Source organism: Urocampus carinirostris, chromosome 7 (genome assembly GCF_059441175.1).
Source record: "Urocampus carinirostris isolate Australia breed hairy pipefish chromosome 7, RoL_Ucar_1.0, whole genome shotgun sequence".
Lineage (NCBI taxonomy): Eukaryota > Metazoa > Chordata > Actinopteri > Syngnathiformes > Syngnathidae > Urocampus > Urocampus carinirostris.
This window is the reverse complement of record NC_142355.1, coordinates 42,747,822-42,770,338: the sequence shown is the minus strand read 5'-3', so window position 1 is coordinate 42,770,338 and position 22,517 is coordinate 42,747,822. Positions and strand designations below refer to the sequence as shown.

The 22,517-nt window shown below is 41.9% G+C and overlaps 2 protein-coding genes across 17 annotated transcripts in view; one reads left to right on the top strand and one right to left on the bottom strand.

Annotated features, from left to right (window-relative positions):
- Positions 1 to 8,624, top strand: part of cracr2aa (calcium release activated channel regulator 2Aa) — a 47,272-nt gene extending 38,648 nt beyond the window's left edge. For all 10 annotated transcript variants that reach the window (XM_088341024.1, XM_088341023.1, XM_088341025.1 and 7 more), the window contains 8 exons: positions 3 to 82; positions 1,368 to 1,680; positions 1,781 to 1,913; positions 4,647 to 4,728; positions 4,864 to 4,978; positions 5,046 to 5,147; positions 5,277 to 5,353; positions 7,786 to 8,624. In XM_088341024.1, coding sequence (XP_088197150.1) covers positions 3 to 82; positions 1,368 to 1,680; positions 1,781 to 1,913; positions 4,647 to 4,728; positions 4,864 to 4,978; positions 5,046 to 5,147; positions 5,277 to 5,353; positions 7,786 to 7,900 — 1,017 coding nt within the window. In that variant the 3' untranslated portion in view covers positions 7,901 to 8,624. The remainder of the gene's footprint in view (positions 1 to 2; positions 83 to 1,367; positions 1,681 to 1,780; positions 1,914 to 4,646; positions 4,729 to 4,863; positions 4,979 to 5,045; positions 5,148 to 5,276; positions 5,354 to 7,785) is intronic.
- Positions 8,625 to 9,202: 578 nt separating this feature from the next.
- The window catches only part of prmt8a (protein arginine methyltransferase 8a), an 85,254-nt gene continuing 71,939 nt past the window's right edge, over positions 9,203 to 22,517 (bottom strand). For 4 of the 7 annotated variants that reach the window (XM_088341033.1, XM_088341028.1, XM_088341031.1 and 1 more), the window contains 2 exons: positions 13,770 to 13,891; positions 9,204 to 13,268 (listed from right to left, as the gene is read on the bottom strand). In XM_088341033.1, the coding sequence (XP_088197159.1) occupies positions 13,185 to 13,268; positions 13,770 to 13,891 (206 nt within the window). In that variant the 3' untranslated portion in view covers positions 9,204 to 13,184. Of the gene's footprint in view, positions 13,269 to 13,769; positions 13,892 to 22,517 lie in introns of all 7 variants that reach the window. The other 3 variants (XM_088341034.1, XM_088341029.1, XM_088341035.1) reach the window with 1 other exon arrangement.

Below are 22,517 nucleotides of genomic sequence, written 5' to 3'. Positions count from 1 at the left end.
AGAAACCACAAAATTTCAAGAATACAGGAATGCTATTAAAGTCCTTGTGTACGGTTGGGATACCCACCTACATGCAAAAAAGGTAGACACATTATCAGAGGATTTTTTTTGGTTTCCAACTGTATATATTTATCTTAAAAGAAATAGACAGTGGTAGTTGGACAAACAATGTACGTGTTTCAATGAGCCAGTTGAACACACTCACACATACATGCACACAAACTTTTCTTTTTGAAAAACTTAACTGTCTTGTTGTAGCCTTTTAACCTAACTAAAGATAATACTAAATATATGAGAGAATGAAAGTAAGACAAGAGTATAGATAATAGTATAAAAGGGACATTTAGACCATAATTTCACTTACAGCTTTTGCTTTTCATTTAATGTTCTAATGGTGCACAGCCATTCTAGTTTATTTATTTATTTATTGCCTATACAATCTCTTGTTGTCAACTATCAGTGGTCCATTCATATATATTATTTGCTTTGGTCTCCTCAAACCTTTATTCTACTGATGATGTTTTTATCCTAAATGTATTTTGCCATTGGTTTTTCTAAGTTGGTGTAATTACACAAATAGACATTGTTTCCACATTTTACTTATTACATTTTATAATGGACGACTTCATTTAACTTGCTAAACAAAATCAACTAATTACTGTGCTTGTTTGCCCCTCGCTCCAAAAGTTTGCTCCAGTCCTCTGTCCCATCTGTTGTGCTGATACGTGGCTTGCCTAGGCATGGACTTGCACAGTATATGGATGGATATACTGTAAATGTGGTATTTTTGACTTGAGAGCTTAAAAAATGCCTCAAATGAATCAACAAATTCAACAGGCATTTGTAGCCAGTAGGCCGGAGTTTGCATGAATTATTTGTCTCTGTCCTACAAGGCCATAGTGTTGCGCTTTTAAAAAATTCCAATATTAGGGAAGCGGAAGTGAACGGATTAATTATGATACGATTAGATTTATATCTTTCCTACCTTGCAGAAATTTACTTAATGGTTGTGGAACAGAATAACGGCAGAAATTGAGGCAATACTACCACAACTTGTCTTGGTTATAGCAGCACCATATGGACAAAAGTGGAAGTGGTTTGCATTGTTTCTAACCACATTTCCCATTCTAAACCTCGAGTCGAGTAACGATCTAGAAAAGTGACTTTTCCTATAAACAGACTGCATTTTTTGAGTATGGGTAAATGCCACATAAATTTAGAATTTGGTACCAGTAAAAATGATAAAGACTCAATCAGGCCATGAGAACGACACCCATAAACTAGTTTGTGGTTGACTTTTCATCAGCAGAGTTTTTAAACTATGAATTAAAGTTAGAACAGTTCTATCTTGTTAACTGTATTTTCAGTGAGGAAGAGAAAGAGAACATAAAGCAAAATCTAGCCACTGTGTCTAGCGCCTTGTGTGGCCCCGGAGTGAGCAGAGGATCTCTACAAAGGATCATTTCAATCGAGGAGGACCACCTTCCACATTTGCTCCAAAATGCCGGTCATGCTCTAGCCCCGCTTCCGCCGTTTATTGAAGATGATGAAGAAAATATAGATGTAGTTATGAGCAATGTTTTCCCTGCTCAGCCACAATCCTCAAATGAATATCAAGAAATAAATCAAAATCCCATGTCTCCAAGTGGGCAACCTATTGGAAAGGACACCAGCCTCAATGTGAGCGTATTTGCACCTGTGTTTTTTCCTACTATTTCCATTGTAAAATTAGAAATTCCATTTGGTACATATTTGATCAGCTTGTTTTTTGTTGAAATAGGATGAAAGTAGTCTGTCACTGCCTGACCGGCTCTTTAAAATTGTTCTGGTGGGGAACTCCAGTGTTGGAAAGACCTCATTGCTCCGACGTTTTTGTGATGACCGTTTCAACCCTGACACTTCTGCCACTGTTGGTATGCAACATGCTTTGTATGATGGAGTTCATTTTTATCAATCAAATACCAATATCTTTGCTGCAGTTATTTAAATCTAGGTTTAACATTTTCAATCTTATTCTGATATAATTTTCTATTGATCAGTTTTGCTATTGGCTTGGAAATTCCTGTTTTTCTTAGTTGCTTTGTTTTGGGGTTTTTTTTTTTTTTCAATCAAATTGGGTGAAGGGATGAGTGATTTCTCGCAGCTTCTTGGGTTGTTTTTCCACAACCAATCCCAAATCAATAGTTTTACCAAACAAAATGAAGTCATAGGGTAAAAAAATGTATACATATATTATGGGGTTAGGGTTATACAAAATGACACCACCCTCAAAATAGGGCCATGAGATTAAACACCCACACTAACTTGTTCTTTTTTCTTTAACTGTATATGCTAAATTTGTTAAAACCCCTCAAAAAATCACATATTTTATGTATCAAGTTGTGGTTTTGGTCCTTTTGCAACGTCTGACTGTTAGCTATTATAAAAGTTTAAAATCAAAATAATTTAAAATGGGTCTGGGTTTGAATGATTGTTTGAATTTCTATCAGCTTCTTGGGTAATTCCTCAAAAGACAACCTTTAAAACTCTCTAACCACCAAAATGTATTAATTTTGTACAAACCAAAAAATATTGTGTGGTTTCATACAAAATGACCTCCCTAAAAATGGTCCATTTATATCCAACACTCCAATTCGCTAGTTTTTTTCCAACAGTATATATACTAAATTTGGTTTAAATGGCTCAACATAAGGTGTATATGTTTTAAGTCGTGGTTTGGTCACTTTGGAATGCCTGACTTTTTGATATTATAAAATTCTGAAAAAAAAAGATTAAAATTGGGTCAGGGGTTGAGTTATCCATTTATTTTTAACCTAACTTCTTGGGTATTTTTCCGACAAACAACACCAAAACTCTTACTTCAAACACCAAAATCTAGTAATTTTGTAGAAAAATAAATCCAATATTTTTAAAAAAGTTTTTTTTTTCCCCAAAAACCCCATAGCTAGCTAGGGCTTTTTTTTAAAGAAAGAAATATATGAAATTTGGTTTATGCACTTCAAAATTGTGTTTTAAATGTTTTAAGTGGTGGTTTGGTCCTTTTGGAAGACCTGATTGTCAGCAATCAAAAAGTTCTGTTACGAAAAAGTAATCAAAACAAGTCGGGATGAAATATACATTTCTATGGATAATTTCTCTCAACTTATTGGGTTCTTTGATTGGGGTTTTCTTTATAGAAAATGACTAAAACATTAAAAAAAAAACGCTGACGGCAATCGCATGGGCAAATTGGCGTTGATGCCTATGGCTTCAGTATGCCAATGGCGACATGTCCCCGCACACATGATGCAGTTTTCCTCTCCCCTCCAATTTTTTTTAAGTCACTTGTTTTCGGTTCATAACACAATTCAAAATAGCGACTAACATATAGTTAGATCACAAATCCGAATATAGTATGTACTAATGCGCCGAAAGAAAAGGAAAATGAAGGCTATGTCACAAAATAATTTGAGCCCTATTTTTGACAGTGCTGTTGTCAACAGACTCATATTGTTGGTGAACGAAAATGCTTTACGAGCTCTTGGAAGTGGATGACGCGGGCCATCTACCCACTAATTAAGACCCGTTTCCCTTCGAGGCTTTTTATTTTTGGTTACTTCTACCTTCAGCAATACTTACGAGACATGGACTCTCACAGCAAAGTTGGGAAAGAAAATCTAGGCCATTGAGATGCTATGCTACAGGATACTTTGGCATCAGCTACTTAGCCCTTGTGACAAACGAAACGGTGCGCAACACCATCAAAGGACACATTGGAACCTACAAAGAACTATTGTCAACTGTGCACAGACGGAAACTTTAGTTGTATGGTCACGTCAGAAAATCATCAGGAGAGGCCAAAAAAAATCTCCAGGGCACAGTCCAAAAGGGCAAGAGGAGAGGAAGACCAAAAAAACAACTCGGCTGACAACATTGAGGAATGGACTGGTGCCAACTTTGCCACTACCTGAAAACAGCCCAGGAACCGCCAACAGTGGAGAATGCTGTCCAGAGTTGCAGCCTCATTGGTGCCCCGACAACAGATCCAGTTAAAGGATCCAAGAACCAAGAACCGTGATTGGTCAAAATGCAATTTCTTCAGGGATTCTGTGCTGTTGACTTTAAATTTGTTGAGTTTAAAAAAAGGTACAAAAAATATTTTATCTTCTTCTTTTTATATCTATAAATATTTTAATTCATGTTTTCATTGTTAGAGTTTGCTTTATTTTCCCCTTTTAAGCCATTCATACAACCCGAAGACCTGTTTTGGAGCCGAAAAAGCTGGTTCTCTAAAAGAGTGGTATTCCCATCTCTTCAACAGACTATTCGCCTCTTAGTGGATAAAAGTAAACTTGTATTTATATCCCACGCCTCAAGGTGCACACTGGTGACCGAGTTTCAAAACTATCAAATGTATACGTGACATAAAATTTTGGAGAAGTGAGGAAAACTGCACCACTGAAAACTGCGTTAGGTGTCCAGGGGCACGTCGCCGTTGGCACTCTGCAGCCAAAGGCATCAACGTCAAAGTCCCCAAAACCACAACACTAATCTTTTTTAAACCCCCAAATCAAGCATTTTGTTGATGCCTAAAGTGTTAAAAAATATAGGCCATTTTTTTATGTATATATGATTATTTTTTTATCATGAGGGATTTATATTTTCAGGAATTGACTACAGTGTGAAGACGATAATGGTGGACGACAGCCAAGTGGCGCTGCAGGTCTGGGATACAGCAGGACAAGAGAGGTAATTCTTGGCATGTTTTTTTAATCAGCATCATTTTACAATCTGTAGCTGAGAATGCATATATATTTTTTTTTAAATCATTTTGTAACTGCTTATAAAGGTCTAGTTCTTTGTTTGGTTTTTGTAATCAAATAGATATCGAAGCATCACCAAGCAATTTTTCCGCAAAGCTGACGGCGTGGTCCTGATGTACGATATAACTTTTGAACAGAGCTTCACAGCTGTCAGGCAGTGGCTGACAAGTTTGAAGGTAAAAACAACATAAGTTTAACAAAATTGTGTAGATTTACTCATTTTCTCTTGAGTTCCTCTCATAGGAGTGTTCTGGTGATGAAATAAGAATAATGCTACTGGGAAACAAAACTGACTTAGAGGTTTCGAGAGAAGTGCATCAAACAACTGGCTTGAGGCTAGCTAGGGTAAGTCATTTTCTTTTCCCTTATGTTGGATTCTCCTCTGTTGTGGGACTTTTACTATCAGCTGTCTGTGAATTGGTTTGGTCGTTGTCTCTACCTTGAGGAAAAATACATTATTTATGTGTGTTTAAGGACTGTCAGATGAATTTCTATGAGTGCAGTGCATTCACAGGGTATAATGTGATGGAGGCCATGGTTCATCTTGCTAGGTAAGGAGGACTATTTTTGTTTTTGTTGTACAGTAGACTCTTTGGATATGACATGAATCCGTTTTGAGGTGTGGGTCGCAAGATGAAAATGCCGTATGACATCGGATAGAAACTGTTGATTAGCTAATGCGTTCCAAAACCCCTGGTACACCAGGTAAAAAAAATCAAATACAGAATAGCATATAAGCCCTACCTAATGACCCTTTGAACGTAACGTCACGGTGCCTTTCCTGGCATGGCAGTTGAACGAGCAGTTGAGTTGAATCTCATACTGCATATACAACATAGAGGTACAGATGATGTGGACTGAAGTCGGACTTACTGGATTCTTTGTTTCAGTGTGTGAATATGTCCGGAGGCAGACTGTATTGGTCGTGAGCTAGCCTTGTTAATGCTATCCTCAGTTTCTCTAAATAGCGCTCTTTGCGGTTTCCGACAAGATCTCATCTCATCTCATTAGCTGCACCGCTTATCCTCAGTAAGTTTGCGGATCAATCATCGGGCAGTGGGCAGGGGACACCCTTAACTGGTTGCCAGCCAATCGCAGGGCACACAGGGACAGACAACTCTTTCGCTCATTCACACCTAGGGACAATTTGGACCGGCCAATCCACCTGAAATGCATGTCTTTGGAAAAGGAAACCGGAGTGCCCGGAGGAAACCCACGCAAGCACGGGGAGAACATACAAACTCCGCACAGGAAGTCCGGTAGCTGGATTTGAACCCACACAGGAGGTTTCCGAGACATTAGAACTGTGCCGCACACGCGCTAACCACTGCGCCGCCGTGCTGCCCTTTCCGACAAGATGAGCCACCCTATTTGACAGCTACACAATGTTCGTCTGACTAGTCATTGCCTATAGTGTTGAATATTATAGTTTTTTGTTGTTGTTGTTGTCTACTGTTTACTGGCCTCACCCACTGTTTACTGCAGTTTACTGCTGTCTGTCATGTGTCATCATGTGGTTAGGTCATGTGTGTGCAAAGGGCCAATATGTAATATATATGTAAAAGATTGAATAACATAGACTGTGCACTTATTATCGAGACGTTGGTCATCATCGCGGGATGATCAACAAATAATTTCCAGCAGTTGGATATTCAATGTTGTCAACACAGGCCTAGACATTAAATGTCCTTATTGAAAGGAGCCAGATGAGATGGCTGGGACATCCAACCGGCACGAGGCGCCGGGGATGACCCAGGACTTATTAAAGAGACTACATCTCTAGGCTGGCCTGGGAATGCCACGGGATCCTGTCTGATGAGCTGGATAAAGTGGCTGGGATAGGGAGGTCTGGGCTGAGGATGCTGCCCCCGCGACCCATCACCGGATAAGCAGAAAAAATGGATGGATTAATATTCATAGTTTGTGGAATAAAATAGATACCATATTTTTGTGAGTCATACAGTTTGGCTGGGGGTGCTACTTATTCTCCGGTGAGATTTATATGTGAAATTATTGACACAATATAATAGCATTGAATTTGAAAATAGTATTTTTGGTACTGTATATAATTTCACATGTTTTTTTCCGTGCAAAACGGCAAGAGGGTTCTTTAGGCCTGTGTTGATAATTTCAACTTTGCACTGTTGTGGGTCGAATTTTTCCGAAACGGAAGAGTAGGCAGCTTGTCATCTTCCTCCCGAGTTTGAGTTGTTGACCAAAAAAAGTGACATCAAGGATGAATATTTCATTGGATTTAGTGATAAGAGTGAAGCTGATAATTAGGTAAACATTTTCTTCATGCTAGTTATCTGAAGAAGTCTTAAAATGTTACGCCGTTACTGACGAGTGTGTCTTAGATATGCAGGTACTTGTAACCTTAGTATACCGTGTTCCCTTATTTTTAATTGACTTTCAAGATGACATGTATGTTTTTGGTGTTGATTTTTATCAAATACTTAAATCAAAACACTCGAGGTGTAACTTATGTTTGTTCCTTTTAAATTATGCATTTTTTAGATGGTGTGACTTGTATAATTCGGAGAGACTTATAGTCCGGAAAATATGGTATTTATATTTTGTGCTCAAAATAAATCAAGTTGTTGGTAATTATTGTAAACACATTAAATGCATAGAACCCACACCCATAGCAAAAACTTTTGGTATTCATTACTAGTTCTAGTGATTCAATTAAACTCCTTAATTCCTTCCCTCAATTTTACAACTGGCTGGCAACCAGTTCAGGGTGTCCCCTGCCCACGGCCTGATGATAGCTAGGATAGGCTCCAGCACCCCCACGACCCTACTGAGGATAAGCTGTGCAGATAATTGATGGATACATTTTACGTGAAAGCAAATTGTTGCTGAGTTCATCAAATCAATTCGTATTGCTTTATTGCCCAGTTCTAATGCCTGAATAAAACATTTATGCTAAGAACACATGTGCATGTACTGAACAGGCTTTTGCTTGCACTTTGTCTCTCAGAACACTCAAAGAACAAGAGGACCGACAAAAAGAGAAGACTGTCCAGTTGGTCAGCAGCTCACCGGAAAATAAAAAATCCTGCTGCTACAAGGCACACACACTTGCACACTATTAATTGCCAAAATTATTCCTAATGTCAGAAAAAAATGTTTCTCCTTGAGCCATAACAAAATTTATATCCTGACATGTATTTTATCATCAAAGCAAAACACAAATAGTATCGTCAAAATGATCACATGTAGAATTTTAAATTAATATATTTATGTGCTATTTCTAAGTGACATTTCACGGAAGACTTTCATCTTTGATAATAGAGCATAACGGATATTTGTCTACTGAAAATTACTGTGGAGTTGTTATCTAATTTTTTTGCTGTCCCTGGATAGTTCAGATCTCTGCATAGACTAAGATTTTTATTTAAAAAAAAGAAATGTAAAAGAAAAAAGGTGCTGTTGCTAAACGGGTTTATCTGAATGTTGTCTTGTGTTAATGTTGTTTTTGTACTATATATTTAGAATGCGTCCAATTGGTGGGGTGGTTACTGGCTCACTATATTCTTTGTAATTTACATTTACAAGTTTTTTTACATTTACAAGTTTTTTTTGGCAGTCTTAATTATTTGATTGAGAAACGAAAAATGTATGTAAACTTAAAAAAATCATGTAAATCAATTGCACCTCATGTATGTCCCTGCCAAGTATTTTCTACACATTATAACCCCTATTATTCATGTTACATTGTTAATTTTTGATTTTGGAATTGTTTGTATTGTGAATGTAATCATATCACGAATAGTGGGTAACTACACCGCAAAATTAAATTATCACAAAAGTCAACAATTGGGTGTCTTTCATAAAAGGGTTTTACTCTTTTCATGAATTCAACCAGTTTTCTTTTTCTGTTTTTTTTTAAACGTATTTCAGTGTATTACCTTAAAAACATAATCCATTTTACGTCACAAGTAGAATGTGCTCATTCATGTTTTCTTTATTTTTATGTTATTGATGTTGAAGTTTTGCAGGGGGCGGGGTTCATTCCCCCGGTTATTGTTTTTAGCTGAAAATGTTTATTAGTGCGGCACGGCGGGTGCATGGTTTGGGCGCAGCCCTAAGGTGGGGCCCAGGTTTCGACTCCAGCTAACGCAGCTTTCCCGTGTGGAGTTTGCATGTTCTCCCTGTGCTTGCGTGGCTTTCCTCCGGCCACTCCGGTTATCGTCCACATTCCAAAAACATGCATGACAGGTTATCGGCCGGTCTTCATTGTAGCTAGGTGTGAATGAGTAAGTAAGTTGTCTCTGTGTGCTCTGCACCTAGCTGGCAACCAGTTCAGGGTGTCCTCTGCCCACTGCTTAGAAATTGCTGGGAAGAGCTCCAGCACCACCACGACCCTAGTGAGGATAAGCAGCGCAGAAAATGGATGGATGTTTTTCCAAACCTATACAAAATAAAAAGTTATTGGATCATAGTTGTATTTTATTTCAAATAATGCATTGTATATTCAGCAAACCGTTTGACACGTCACTCTAAAGTTCTTCAGATGGTTTAACAATAAGTCTCAGTTTAAGGTTATTGGTGGGGGAGGTGACCCTCAATGAAATGTTTGACGTGTGTAACAAAAGGTCTCATCATCAATGAACTCATAGGAATATAGCATTTAAAAACATAGGAACACTTGGTACCTTGGGGCATCAAGGAGAAAGACTCAAGTGACTTCAAATTCAGATCTAATACGGGAGTGGTATTCAAGAAACATGCTACAATATATGTAATGATATATTTTCAGAGTTGAAGTTCAGTTTGAGTAATTTTACATTTTATTATTTTTTCAGGCTTTTTTTTTCAATAGTTTTTTACTGGATTGAATGACATAGTATACAGAGCATATGGAAAATGTTCACAGCGCTTCATTTTTTTCCACATTGTTTACAGCCTTGGATTCTATTCATTTTTCTTCCTCAAAAATATTCACAACGTTACCATGATGACAAATTGAACATATTTACTAGGGAGGCTTATGCAAGTTTATTAAAAGTGAAAACGTAGGAACCACATGTTTATACATGATAGCAGACTTGTTATAATAATTTGTGGATGTATTTGGTAACAAACACAGCCTTAAGTCTTTTTGAATATGATTCCACAAGCTTGGTACACCTATTATTCAGCAGTTTTGCCCACACATCTTTGCAGCAATTCTCAATCTCCATCAATTTGGATGGGTTAGCATCAGTGTACTCCATTTTTAGATTGGATTTAAGTCTGTGCGTTGAAAAGATTTAATAGATGTGAATACCTCCTAGATGCAACTTATACTTGTTATTCATGCTGCAGTAACAAAAAAACATGAGCACTTTTCACTATCCATTACGTGAGGTATCAGCACTATTATTTACCACATCACTTTTTTCCACATAACGCACACATAATTTTCTGCTGTATATACAATAAATGCAGCATTTAAATCATTGGCTGTGGTGCCCAGATGATGATTTCTACCATTACTGAGCCTTAATACAACAACAAACAAAATACATTACCTAGAAACCTGTTCAGGGTTAGTTGATAATTTTTGCGTGACATCTCGTGCATTCCCGAAAGTAAACAGTTGGCCATATTAGATGGGTCCACCAAATGCAGTTTGGAGTTTTTACTGGTCAACACTGTTTTGTTGAATGCTTAAATAAAAGAGGAATATATATAAAGGACTTCATTTTTGTGACTGTACTGTTCATTTCTAAGGCTAGGCTCACACTGCAAAGCTTAATGCTCAATTCCAATTATTGTGTGAAATCTAAAGTTTTTGTGAGATTGTTCACATTTGTAACTAAATGCGACTTGTATGCAACTTCATCTCTTGTGTGAATGCCACAACTGTCCCGCGTTCACAGAAGAGGCACGGTTCATACGGGTACTTAAAATAATTAAAAATACTTGAATTTTGTTGTTTTCAAGGTCAGGAAAATTATTGAAATCATTTTCATCGCCATGGCTCTTGGCAGTTGGACTCTAAAGACAACGCTTTTAAACGAAGACAAATAAAAAGGGTGTAAAAATGATGCAGATGGGGGCTCCAGTCCTCATTGAATTGTCATGTGAAACGTTACTGCCTCCTACTCTCACAACCAAGAGGACAGGTTTATCTAACTAGTCATGAGAATTCTGGCTCTTGTTAGAAAAGCAGCTTTTTCGACTGCTCACAAACAGCTCCTTTGATTTTGTTTTTTCTTGTTTTTTAGAGATGTATTATTTTTGTCAAAATATTATGCACCATTGTTTAGTATTAATTTCAGGGATCCCTGCAAAACACATCAAATATAAATTAAGATATTCACATATCTACCAAACATTTTTAGACACTGATTAGGTCTAAAGTTGAACAACAACAAAAAATCCCTGAAAATACAAAACAGTATAAAATAAATTAATAATATTAACTCTTCAGTGCTATAAATAAATGATAAAATGGCAAAAAAAAGGGACTTTATGAGATCGGAAACCGGTCACGTCCGTAAAATATAATCTGATTTACCCACAGTGTGAAACTAGCCAGAGCGAGAACATAACTTGCTATTTAACCTTCGGAGATGGTTGGCGTGCGCTATAAACTGTAGCTGAAAATATTGTGCTGTTTCCAGCCAAAATGAGCCAGAGAAAGCCCCTAGTATCCCTGAAAGCATCGCCGAAAAGAGTGCACCCTTATCTGGTGAGTGGAGTGCCCCTTCCCCTTTTTAATTATTTAGTCGTCTTGTCGGAAAAGGGGCGGGCTAAAATTCTCACAGAAAGCCAGGGGGGAAGGTGGCCGAACGGCTACAAGAATCAGGTGAAATGGTGTAGGTTTTTGTATTTGTACAAATGTATTTTACACTGCGGTCAACAATACTGGCAGGCCAAATATTATTAATTGTATGACAGAGGCTGTAGGCCAGTACAAATGTTATCACGGGCCGTATCTGGCCTCCAGGCCTGACTTCGGGCATGCCTGCTCTAAGTGAATGAGTCTTCTTGTTACATCAGTGAACATTTGTTGTTGTGACTTAGGGCGGAATGGTTGTCATATTTTGAATGTAAAGGTAAACTTATAACCATCCAGTATGGCCGCCTTACTCAGGTTCCCCGGATGTAGATTACGTGTCAGAAACTCAATTAAAGCCAACAAATTCATAGCGAATCACAGAGAAAATCTGAGCATTAAAGCTATTTAAACAACAGCAACCTAATGAGGTAAAAGTTTTAGTGTAAAATAGTTAACACAGGTAGACCTTTTCATATTCACAAACACACACAGGAAGAATATGTTGAGCAACTTGCTTCGCATATACACACACACAAATACATTCAATGTACCGTATTTTCTGCACTGTAAGGCGCACCCTATTATAAAATACACGCCCCAAAAATGTATTTTTGTCGTATCTTTATTTCATACATAAGGCGCACCAGACCATTAGGTGCTATATTAGGATCGTCAACGAAACCGTTAGGTAGGTCAGTTTAACCCCTTAACGTTCAGACGTTTTGAGAAGCAAACACGTGTCTCAGACACATACAGACACAGTGTCTGTACAATGTCCATAGTCACTGAAATACAACATACCACATATCTTTGGAAAACATAAACTCTTGGGATATCAATTTCAAATATACTCATCGCAGAAACATCACAATCAGTCTGAAACAAGATACCTGAAAAATACAAAGCCAGGGTAGCTCACCAAAGGGGTGGTCTTGCAGCCATCACATTCATGATAATACGCAACCATGGTCCCCTTACATCCATGAGTGCAGTGAAACCAACCGCGTAAAATTCCTTCATATTCCAAAACATAACACATAAACAGATTGCTTGTTGCTTGCAGTCTGTTTAGCCCCATGAAATAATTTTTTCTTCACTGTAGACCAACCTCACTTGTGATTCACATCTTTTTCGTCCGATTGCAGGCTTTGTTTTACCCCACTTTAGCGTATATGAGCCTGTAAATGTTAAAAAAGATCTGCCTTCTTTACCTCGGAAAAACTTTAGCTAATAGTGACCGATACAAATGATGATTGGCTCATTGGTTAGGAAATTAATGCCAGTATATACCTGTATATCCCAGCATGCACCCGCGCACTACTTCTTCGGGGGACAATCGAGTCGGCGGCTGCTTACCATAGTTGTGAGACATGTTGCGACTCAATGTTGATCCATATTATAAGGCTCATGGTCAGATTTTTTTTTAAAATGAAGGCTTTTAGGTGCACCTCATAGCACGGAAAATTCGGTAGTTTAACAGTCTGAGCCAATAGCGTCCTGCCTGACAGCACCCTTAGCAAGTTGCTGCCGCCTCATTCTTAGGGCAACTTTTATTTTAAAATCCTCCAATAGTTGTTGGTTTGTTCAGTCCCATGTGGCTGCAAAAGCTAACGCATTTTGTAGTCGTGGACGATAGCTGCCTCGCACAGTTGTCCTTTGAAATCCAGCTCAAAGGTGAAGTCCAAGTCCCGCTGCAGGCGGAAAATGACAAGGTAAATTATTAAAATTAGAATAATAATATCGTATGGCTGCCAAAGTAAAACGAGAGGGGGCCAAAGAAAATATTTGTCTTAGAAGCCAATGTTTTAAGTCTTAAGTATGACTCAGCCAAGTCTCAAACCAACAATGTCCCAGTCTAGGGGCGGGCGCCCTACTCCAAGGCCACCGAGCTGGTTATACTGTAAAAATAATCTTGAAATTCAGCAATTTGGAAGAAAAAAAAATCCCATAATAGTTAAATGATTAAGACGTTTTCTTTCCTTTTCAATTATTTGAACATAATTACTGGGGATTAGGATAAGTGGCCAAAAAAATGGATGAATAATACAATTACAAAATAAAAGTAAAATAAATGTGAATCACTGCCGCCTGCAGTGTTCTTTCCGTTTCTATATGTGATAATTGCTACTGACTGTGCAGTAAATTATTGGGCACACATCTATTTTTTGCATTAGGTTTGGTGTATCGCTTACAAAATTTTTGTTGTTTGGCTTCATTGCGATACTGCCAGTAATTTCCTCCCCTCTTCGTACAGTTAAGTAGTCTTCCAGGTAGAACACAGTCTGTTTCCAGTGGGTGTATGCAGCATTTGGAGCTGGAAGACATAAACACAAATATTTTTCTTTTTACAGCAAACTCATCCAACCATAAGGATGTATTTTGCCAATCGACAGAGTGCCTAACACGTCGGTCTCGCGGTTGACTTGTCAAGAGCGGGATGTGTATATATAATCATCTCATTAGCTGCACCGCTTATCCTCAGTAGGGTCGCGGGGGTGCTGGAGCCCATCCCAGCAAACATAGGGCAGTGGTAGTTGCCAGCCAATCGCAGGGCACACAGGGACAAACAACTTGCTCGCTCATTCACACCTAGGGACAATTTGGACCGGCCAATCCACCTGAAATGCATGTCTTTGGAATGTGGGAGGAAACCGGAGTGCCCGGAGGAAACCTATGCAAGCACAGGGAGAACATATAAACACCGCACAGGAAGTCCAGTAGCTTGATTTGAACCCACACAGGAGTTTCCGAAGACCTTAGAACCGTGCCGCACACGTGCTAACCACTGCGTCGCCGTGCTGATATATACATATATATCTCATCTCATCTCATCAGCCGTACCGCTTATCCTCATTGGGGTCGCGGGGGGGCTGGAGCCCATCCCAGCCATCTCCGGGCAGTGGGCAGGGGACACCCTGAACTGGTTGCCAGCCAATCGCAGGGCACACAGGGACAGACAACTCATTCGCTCATTCACACCTAGGGACAATTTGGACCGGCCAATTCACCTGAAATGCATGTTTTTGGAACGTGGGAGGAAACCGGAGTGCCCGGAGGAAACCCACGCAAGCACGGGGAGAACATATAAACACCGCACAGGAAGTCCAGTAGCTTGATTTGAACCCACACAGGAGTTTCCAAAGACCTTAGAACTGTGCCGCACACGTGCTAACCACTGCGTCGCCGTGCTGATATATACATATATATATATATATATATATATATATATATATTCCGTAAAATCCAGACTATAGAGCGCACCTGATTTTAAGCCGCACCCACCACTTTTTAGGTAAATTGCCACTTTTGTTCTTAGACAAGCCGCACCCATGTACAAGCCGCGTGCGCCCGCATTAAAATTTGTGACACTACCACAAGTTTAATCCAGACCAGGCTGTAAGTTCCACGATTGTAACTATATAGATAGCACTTAATTTTCAAATTACAGTTGGCATCATGAATGGAAAATGATACCCGTAATTAACGTATGATGCAGACTTGTAAAGTCCGGGTCCCGTTGAAAGTAATCCAAGGAAACAAAATGTATATTTCCAAAGTTAAGAGTGGGAAAAATATATATCCACCATTGTCTGCTGCGACAACAGCTTTACCCCAATTCCCATCAGCCCCCGTTTGCTCCGCCCCTTCTTTTTGATTCGTCCGTAGAACACATAACAGAATAAATCTCTAAAATAAATACATAACAAAAATATACAGTTGCAAATACACATATATATACATGGTTACACATGTTTACGAAGAAAGACGGTACACCGAGAGAGTTTTCAAAGCTTTAATAATAATAATATAACTTTCATCCCAAACCGTGCCTTTGAAAGGTACCAACACGCTAGTAGGATCACGCTCACAATGTATCAAACGTGCCTGTTATAAAAAAGCATCCCGTAATTGTGAAATTCACGGAAGATCGTCCTCAACTTCCTCCTCATAACTATCACCATCAATGGCGTCTTCCTCATTATCGGAACGTACCTTACCTTTACAGACAATGTATGCTTAAACTTAGAGGTTGCAGTCTTTCTTGGGGCACATATTCTTCTCGTCTTAATCTTACCTTTTATACTCCAGCGCCGCTGGTGGCGGTTAGAAAAATTCCATATATTGGCCGCTTCACTGAATAAGCCGCAGGGCTGAACATTTGGGAAATTTACAGTATATATATATATTCTCTCAAGATTTTCCTTCATAAATCATTGGTTCTTCAGATCAGCAATTCCAGTTAACTATATCAAATAGCAGTCAAACACAGCAATATCTGAGAAGCGAAATTAAGTTTATAGGATTTACAGAAAATGTGCAATCACTGCCTATACAAAAGCGGGCAGGAGCATAAATTTGGGCACCCCAACAGAGAAATTATATAGTAATATATAGTAGATCCTCCTTTTGCAGAAATAACATAATCTAAACACTTCCCACAGCCTCCAATGAGGGTCTGGTATTTTTGACCATTTGTCTTTACAAAACATCTCCATTTCAGTGAGGTTTGATGGTTTCCGAGCATGGACAGCCCGCTTTGAATCACACCACATGTTTTCAATAATATTCAGGTCTGGGGACTTAGATGGCCATTCCAGAACACAGTACTTGTTCCTCTGCATGAATGCCTTAGTAGAATTTAAGCAGTGTTTGGGTCGTTGTCTTGTTGAAGTATCCAGCCCCGGCGCAACTTAAGCTTTGTCACTGATTCTAGAACATTGTTCGCAGTAATCGGCTGATACTGACTGGAAACCATGCATCCTTCAACTTTAACAAGATTGCCAGTTCCTGCACTGGTCACACAGCCCCACAGCATGATAGAACCACCACGAAATTTTACTGTGGGTAGCAAGTGTTTCTCTTGGAATGCTGCGTTCTTCTTCCACCATGCATATTGCCCCTTGTTATGTCCAAATATCTCACCATAACAGCACCTTATTTTAAAATGAAGCTGTCTTGTATAAATGTGCTTAAGCATACCTCAAGTGACTCTGTGGCATGTGCACAAAAAGGCTTCTGTCGCATTACTCTCCCATACAGCATCTCCTTGTACAAAGTGCACTGAATAACAGTGACACCATCTGCAGCAAGATCGTGTTGTAGGTCTTTGGAGCTGGTCTGTGGGTTGAGTTTGACTGTTCTCACCATTCTTCGCCTTTGCTTATCTGAGATTTTTCTTGGTCTGCCACTCTGAGCCTTAACTAGAACTGTGCCTGTGGCCTTCCATTTTCCCACTATATTCCTCACAGTGGAAACTGACAGCAGAAATCTCTGAGCTAGCTTTTTGTATCCTTCGCCTAAATCATTGTGTTGAACAACCTTTGTTTTCAGGACATTTGACAGTTGTTCTGAGGCTCCCATGTTGACACCCTTCAGAGAAGATGCAAAGAGGAGAACAACTTGCAACTGGCCACCTTACATACCTTTTCTTATGATTGGCTTTACCTGTGTATATAGGTCAAAGTCCATTGAGCTTACCAAACAAATTTTGTGTTCCAATAATTAGTATTTAAGGTATTCAAATCAATAAAACAACAAGGGTGCCCAAATTTATGTACCTGCCTACTTTTCTTCAGGAATTATTGAACACTTTTTTGTAAATCCTGTAAACTTCATTTCACTTCTCAGATATCACTGTGTTTGTCTGCAATTTAGCCAATGCCAGCCTGTAAATGATAAAAAGGATCCGCCCCCTTTACCTCCGAATAACTTTAGCCAATAGTGATCGATTCAACTGATGATTGACACATTGGTTAGCCAATGAAACGCCCGTATATAAATCCCAGCATACACCGCGGACTACTTCGCGTTCGGGGGAAAATCTAGTCGGCGGCTGCTTTCATTAGTTGCAAGACTTTGCGACTTAATATTGATCCATATATAAGGCGCACTGTATTATAAGGCGCATGGTCAGCTTTTGAAAGAAACTAAGACTTTTAGGTGCGCCTTATAGTGCGGAAAATACGGTAAATGGTCTACATTTATATAGCGCTTTTCAAGACAATGAAAACCTCCCAAAGCGCTTTAGAATGTGCTTCACACTTACCCATTGACACACACACTCACACACCAATAGCGGCCATACAGCCATGCAAGGCGTCTACCTGCTTAGTGCTAAAGGTATTTAAATCAATAAAACAACAAGGGTGTCCAAATGTATGAACCTGCTTACTTTTGTTTAAGTAATTATTGCACACTTTCTGTAAATCCTATGAACTTCATTTCACTACTCACTGTGTTTGTCTGCTATATGATATATTTAAATGGAATTGCTGATCCGAACAACCAATAATTTATATAGGAAAATCTTGAAAATGATCAGGGGAGCCCAAACCTTTGCATATGACTGTATATGTGTATATATATATAAGCACTAAGAATGAGGCGGCATATATCTCATCTCATCTCATTAGCTGTACCGCTTATCCTTATTAGGGTCGCGGGGGGGCTGGAGCCCATCCCAGCCATCTCCGGGCAGTGGGCAGGGGATACCCTCAACTGGTTGCCGGCCAATCGCAATATATATATATATATTTAAATCAGTTGCTGTAGCACATGATGATGACAAACTTATCCAACCTTGCATGTTTGTCACACTGTATTTCCAGTGTTCCAGTTGTAATTCAAAAAGACGAACATTTGCATTCCACCTGGCATTTGTCATACATCCATCAAACCAAACAGCGTTGTGGTGAGGCAGTTGCCATAGTTGGAGGCACACCCAGTCACGCACACGCACACCCATTTATTCAAATGATTTGTGTACAGTATTTAACAAAAATAACTAACTAGATGTATGGAAAATGAATAGGTTTCTTAAAAAATAAACTAATGATTTGAAATAACTTACCTAAAGACATAAATAAAAATAAATCAATATAATACAATTCCATTAAAATACATAGACTGCTGAGTCCTAAAAGGATCAGGGTTGGGTTACAAATTACCGGATGTACTCGCGTTAAAACGTACTCCTCTCAGTTTTTTTAAATTATCTTTTTGCATTGAATGGTTGGCAAATATACTCGCTGTAGTTACACTAGGCCGCCTCTAAATAACGCTGTTGGATAAGCAGTTGCGGCTGCGTATGATTCTAATTATGACAGAGCACTTTCAGTAGCATATGCAATTTGTCTTATTCCCGTTAGATGTCAGTGTCAAACTACAACTACCAAATCAAGCCTTCATCATGTGGCGACTTTAATTTCAAGATAAATAGAAATTTAATTTCTAAAGCTCATTGATATGATTGTAGTTTTAAGTTTCCACGAGTGATTGTTGAAGAATTCCTCTCAAGGGATTATTTTTGCAAAGATCTCCCAAATTAATTTGTGAATTCTTCAAAGCTAGAGTAGAGCAAATGCAATTCAAGAAAGTACCATATTTTCGGTACGAAAAAGTGCACCAGATTATTAAGCAAAACCCTCAAAAATAGTTTTATATATATAATATATATATATATATATATATATATATATATATATCCCTCCTCCTTGATCTGCTACCTTATCGTGGTGGAGGAGTTTGTGTGTCCCAATGATCCTAGGAGCTATGTTGTCGGGGGCTTTAAGCCCCTGGTAGGGTCACCCATGGCAAACAGGTCCTAGGTGAGTGGCCAGACAAAACGCAGATCAGAAGACCCCTAATGATGAGACAAAACTTTGGTCCTCGATTTCCCTCGCCCGGACGCGGGTTACCGGGGCCCCCTTCTGGAGCCAGGCCTGGAGGTGGGGTCCGCTGGCGAGCGCCTGGTGGCCGGACCCGTACCCACGGGGGCCGGCTGGGCACAGCCCGAAGGGACGACGTGGGACCCTCTTCCCATGGGCTCACCACCTGTAGGAGGGGCCAAAGGGGTCGGGTGCGCAGAGAGCTGGGTAGCAGCCAAGGGAGGGGTCCTTGGCGCGACGATCCCCGGCTACAGAAACTGGCTTTTGGGACATGGAACGTTACCTCTCTGGCAGGGAAGGAGCCCGAGTTGGTGCGTGAGGTTGAGAAATTCCGACTAGATATAGTCGGACTCACCTCTACGCACGGCTTGGGCTCTGGTACCAGTCCTCTCGAGAGGGGTTGGACTCTCTTCCACTCTGGAGTTGCCCGTGGTGAGAGGCGCAGAGCCGGTGTGGGCATATTAATTGCTCCACGGCTCGGCGCCTGTACGTTGGGGTTCACCCCGGTAGACGAGAGGGTAGCCTCCCTCCGCCTTCGGGTGCGGGGACGGGTCCTGACTGTTGTTTGTGCTTATGCACCAAATAGCAGTTCGGAGTACCCACCCTTCTTGGGGTCCTTAGAGGGTGTGCTTGAGAGCGCGCCCCCTGGGGACTCCCTCGTACTGCTGGGAGACTTCAACGCTCACGTGGGCAATGACAGTGAGACCTGGAGGGGCGTGATTGGGAAGAACGGCCCCCCTGACCTGAACCCGAGTGGTGTTTCGTTATTGGACTTCTGTGCTCGTCACGGTCTGTCCATAATGAACACCATGTTCAGACATAAGGGTGTCCATATGTGCACTTGGCACCAGGACACCCTAGGCCGTAGTTCGATGATCGACTTTGTCATCGTTTCGTCGGACCTGCGGCCGCATGTTCTGGACACTCGGGTAAAGAGAGGGGCGGAGCTGTCAACTGATCACCACCTGGTGGTGGGTTGGCTTCGATGGTGGGGGAAGATGCCGGCCCGACCCGGCAGACCCAAGCGTGTTGTCTGTTGGGAACGGCTGGCAGAATCTCCTGTCAGAAGAAGTTTCAATTCGCACCTCCGGCAGAACTTCGCCCATGTCCCGAGGGAGGCGGGGGACATTGAGTCCGAGTGGACCATGTTCCGCGCCTCCATTGTCGAGGCAGCTGATCGGAGCTGTGGCCGTAAGGTAGTCTGTGCCTGCCGCGGCGGCAACCCTCAGACCCGTTGGTGGTCACCGGCGGTGAGGGATGCCGTCAAGCTGAAGAAGGAGTCTTATCGGGCCTTCCTGGCTTGTGGGACTCTGGAAGCAGCTGGCAGGTATCGGCTGGCCAAGCGGAATGCGGCTTTGGCGGTTGCCGAGGCAAAAACTCGGGCATGGGAGGAGTTTGGCGAGGCCATGGAAGCCAACTTCCGAACGGCTTCGAGGAAATTCTGGTCCACCATCCGACATCTTAGGGGGGGAAGCGGTGTGCCATCGACACTGTGTATAGTGCCGATGGGGCGCTGCTGACCTCGACCTGGGACGTTGTGAATCGGTGGGCGGAGTACTTCGAAGACCTCCTCAATTCCACCGGCACGTCTTCCTCTGGGGAAGCAGAGCCTGAGGACTCTGGGTTGGGCTCTCGTATCACTGGGGTTGAAGTCACCGAGGTTGTCAAAAAACTCCTCGGTGGCAGGGCCCCGGGGGTCGATGAGATCCGCCCGGACTTCATTAAAGCTCTGGATGTTGTGGGCGTGTCATGGTTGACGCGCCTCTGCAACATCGCGTGGAAATCGGGGACAGTGCCTCTGGACTGGCAGACTGGGGTGGTGGTTCCCGTCTTTAAGAAGGGGGACCGGAGAGTGTGTTCCAACTACAGGGGATTCACACTTCTCAGCCTCCCTGGTAAGGTCTATTCAGGGGTACTGGAGAGGAGGGTCTGCCAGGAAGTCGAATCTCGGATTCAGGAGGAACAGTGTGGTTTTCGTCCTGGCCGTGGAACACTGGACCAGCTCTATACACTCTTCAGGGTCTTTGAGGGTGCATGGGAGTTTGCCTGTCCGGTCTATATGTGTTTTGTAGACTTGGAGAAGGCATTCGACCGTGTTCCTCGGGAGGCCCTGTGGGGGGTGCTTCGGGAGTATGGGGTACCGCACAGTCTTATCTGGGCTGTGCGGTCCCTGTATGCCCGGTGCCAGAGTCTGGTCCGCATTGCCGGCACTAAGTCGGATTCGTTCCCGGTGAGGGTTGGGCTCCGCCAGGGCTGCCCTTTGTCACCGATTCTGTTCATAACTTTTATGGACAGAATTTCTAGGCGCAGCCTTGGCGGGGATGGAGTCCGGTTTGGGGGCCTCAGCATTGCGTCACTGCTTTTTGCAGATGACGTGGTGCTGTTGGCTTCCTCAGGCCGTGATCTTCAGCTCTCGCTGGAGCGATTCGCAGCCGAGTGTGAAGCGGCCGGGATGGGGATCAGCACCTCCAAGTCCGAGGCCATGGTTCTCAGTCGGAAAAGGGTGGTATGCTGCCTCCGGGTCGGGGAGGAGGTCTTGCCCCAAGTGGAGGAGTTCAAGTATCTTGGGGTCTTGTTCACGAGTGAGGGTAGGATGGAGCGGGAGATCGACAGACGGGTCGGTGCAGCGTCTGCCGTCATTCGGACCCTGTACCGGTCCGTCGTGGTGAAGAGGGAGCTGAGCCGAAAGGCAAAGCTCTCGATCTACCGGTCGATTTTCGTTCCTACCCTCACCTATGGTCATGAACTTTGGGTCATGACCGAAAGAACTCGATCCCGGATACAAGTGGCTGAAATGAGTTTCCTCCGCAGGGTGGCTGGGTTCTCCCTTAGAGATAAGGTGAGAAGCTCAGTGATCCGGGAGGGACTCGGTGTAGAGCCACTGCTCCTCCGCGTTGAGAGGAGCCAGTTGAGGTGGCTCGGGCATCTAATAAGGATGCCTCCTGGATGCCTCCCTCGGGAGGTGTTCCGGGCATGTCCCACCGGCAAGAGGCCCCGGGGGCGGCCCAGGACACGTTGGAGAGACTATGTCTCTCGGCTGGCTTGGGAACGCCTCGGGGTCCCCGTCGGATGAGCTGGAGGAGGTGGCTAGGGATAGGGACGTCTGGGCTTCCCTTTTAACGCTGCTGCCCCCGCGACCCGACCTCGGATAAGCGGAAGACATTGGATGGATGGATGGATATATATATCCATCCATCCATTATCTGCACCGCTTATCCTTAGTAGGGTCGCGGGGGTGCTGGAGCCCATCCCAGCTATCTTCAGGCAGTGGGC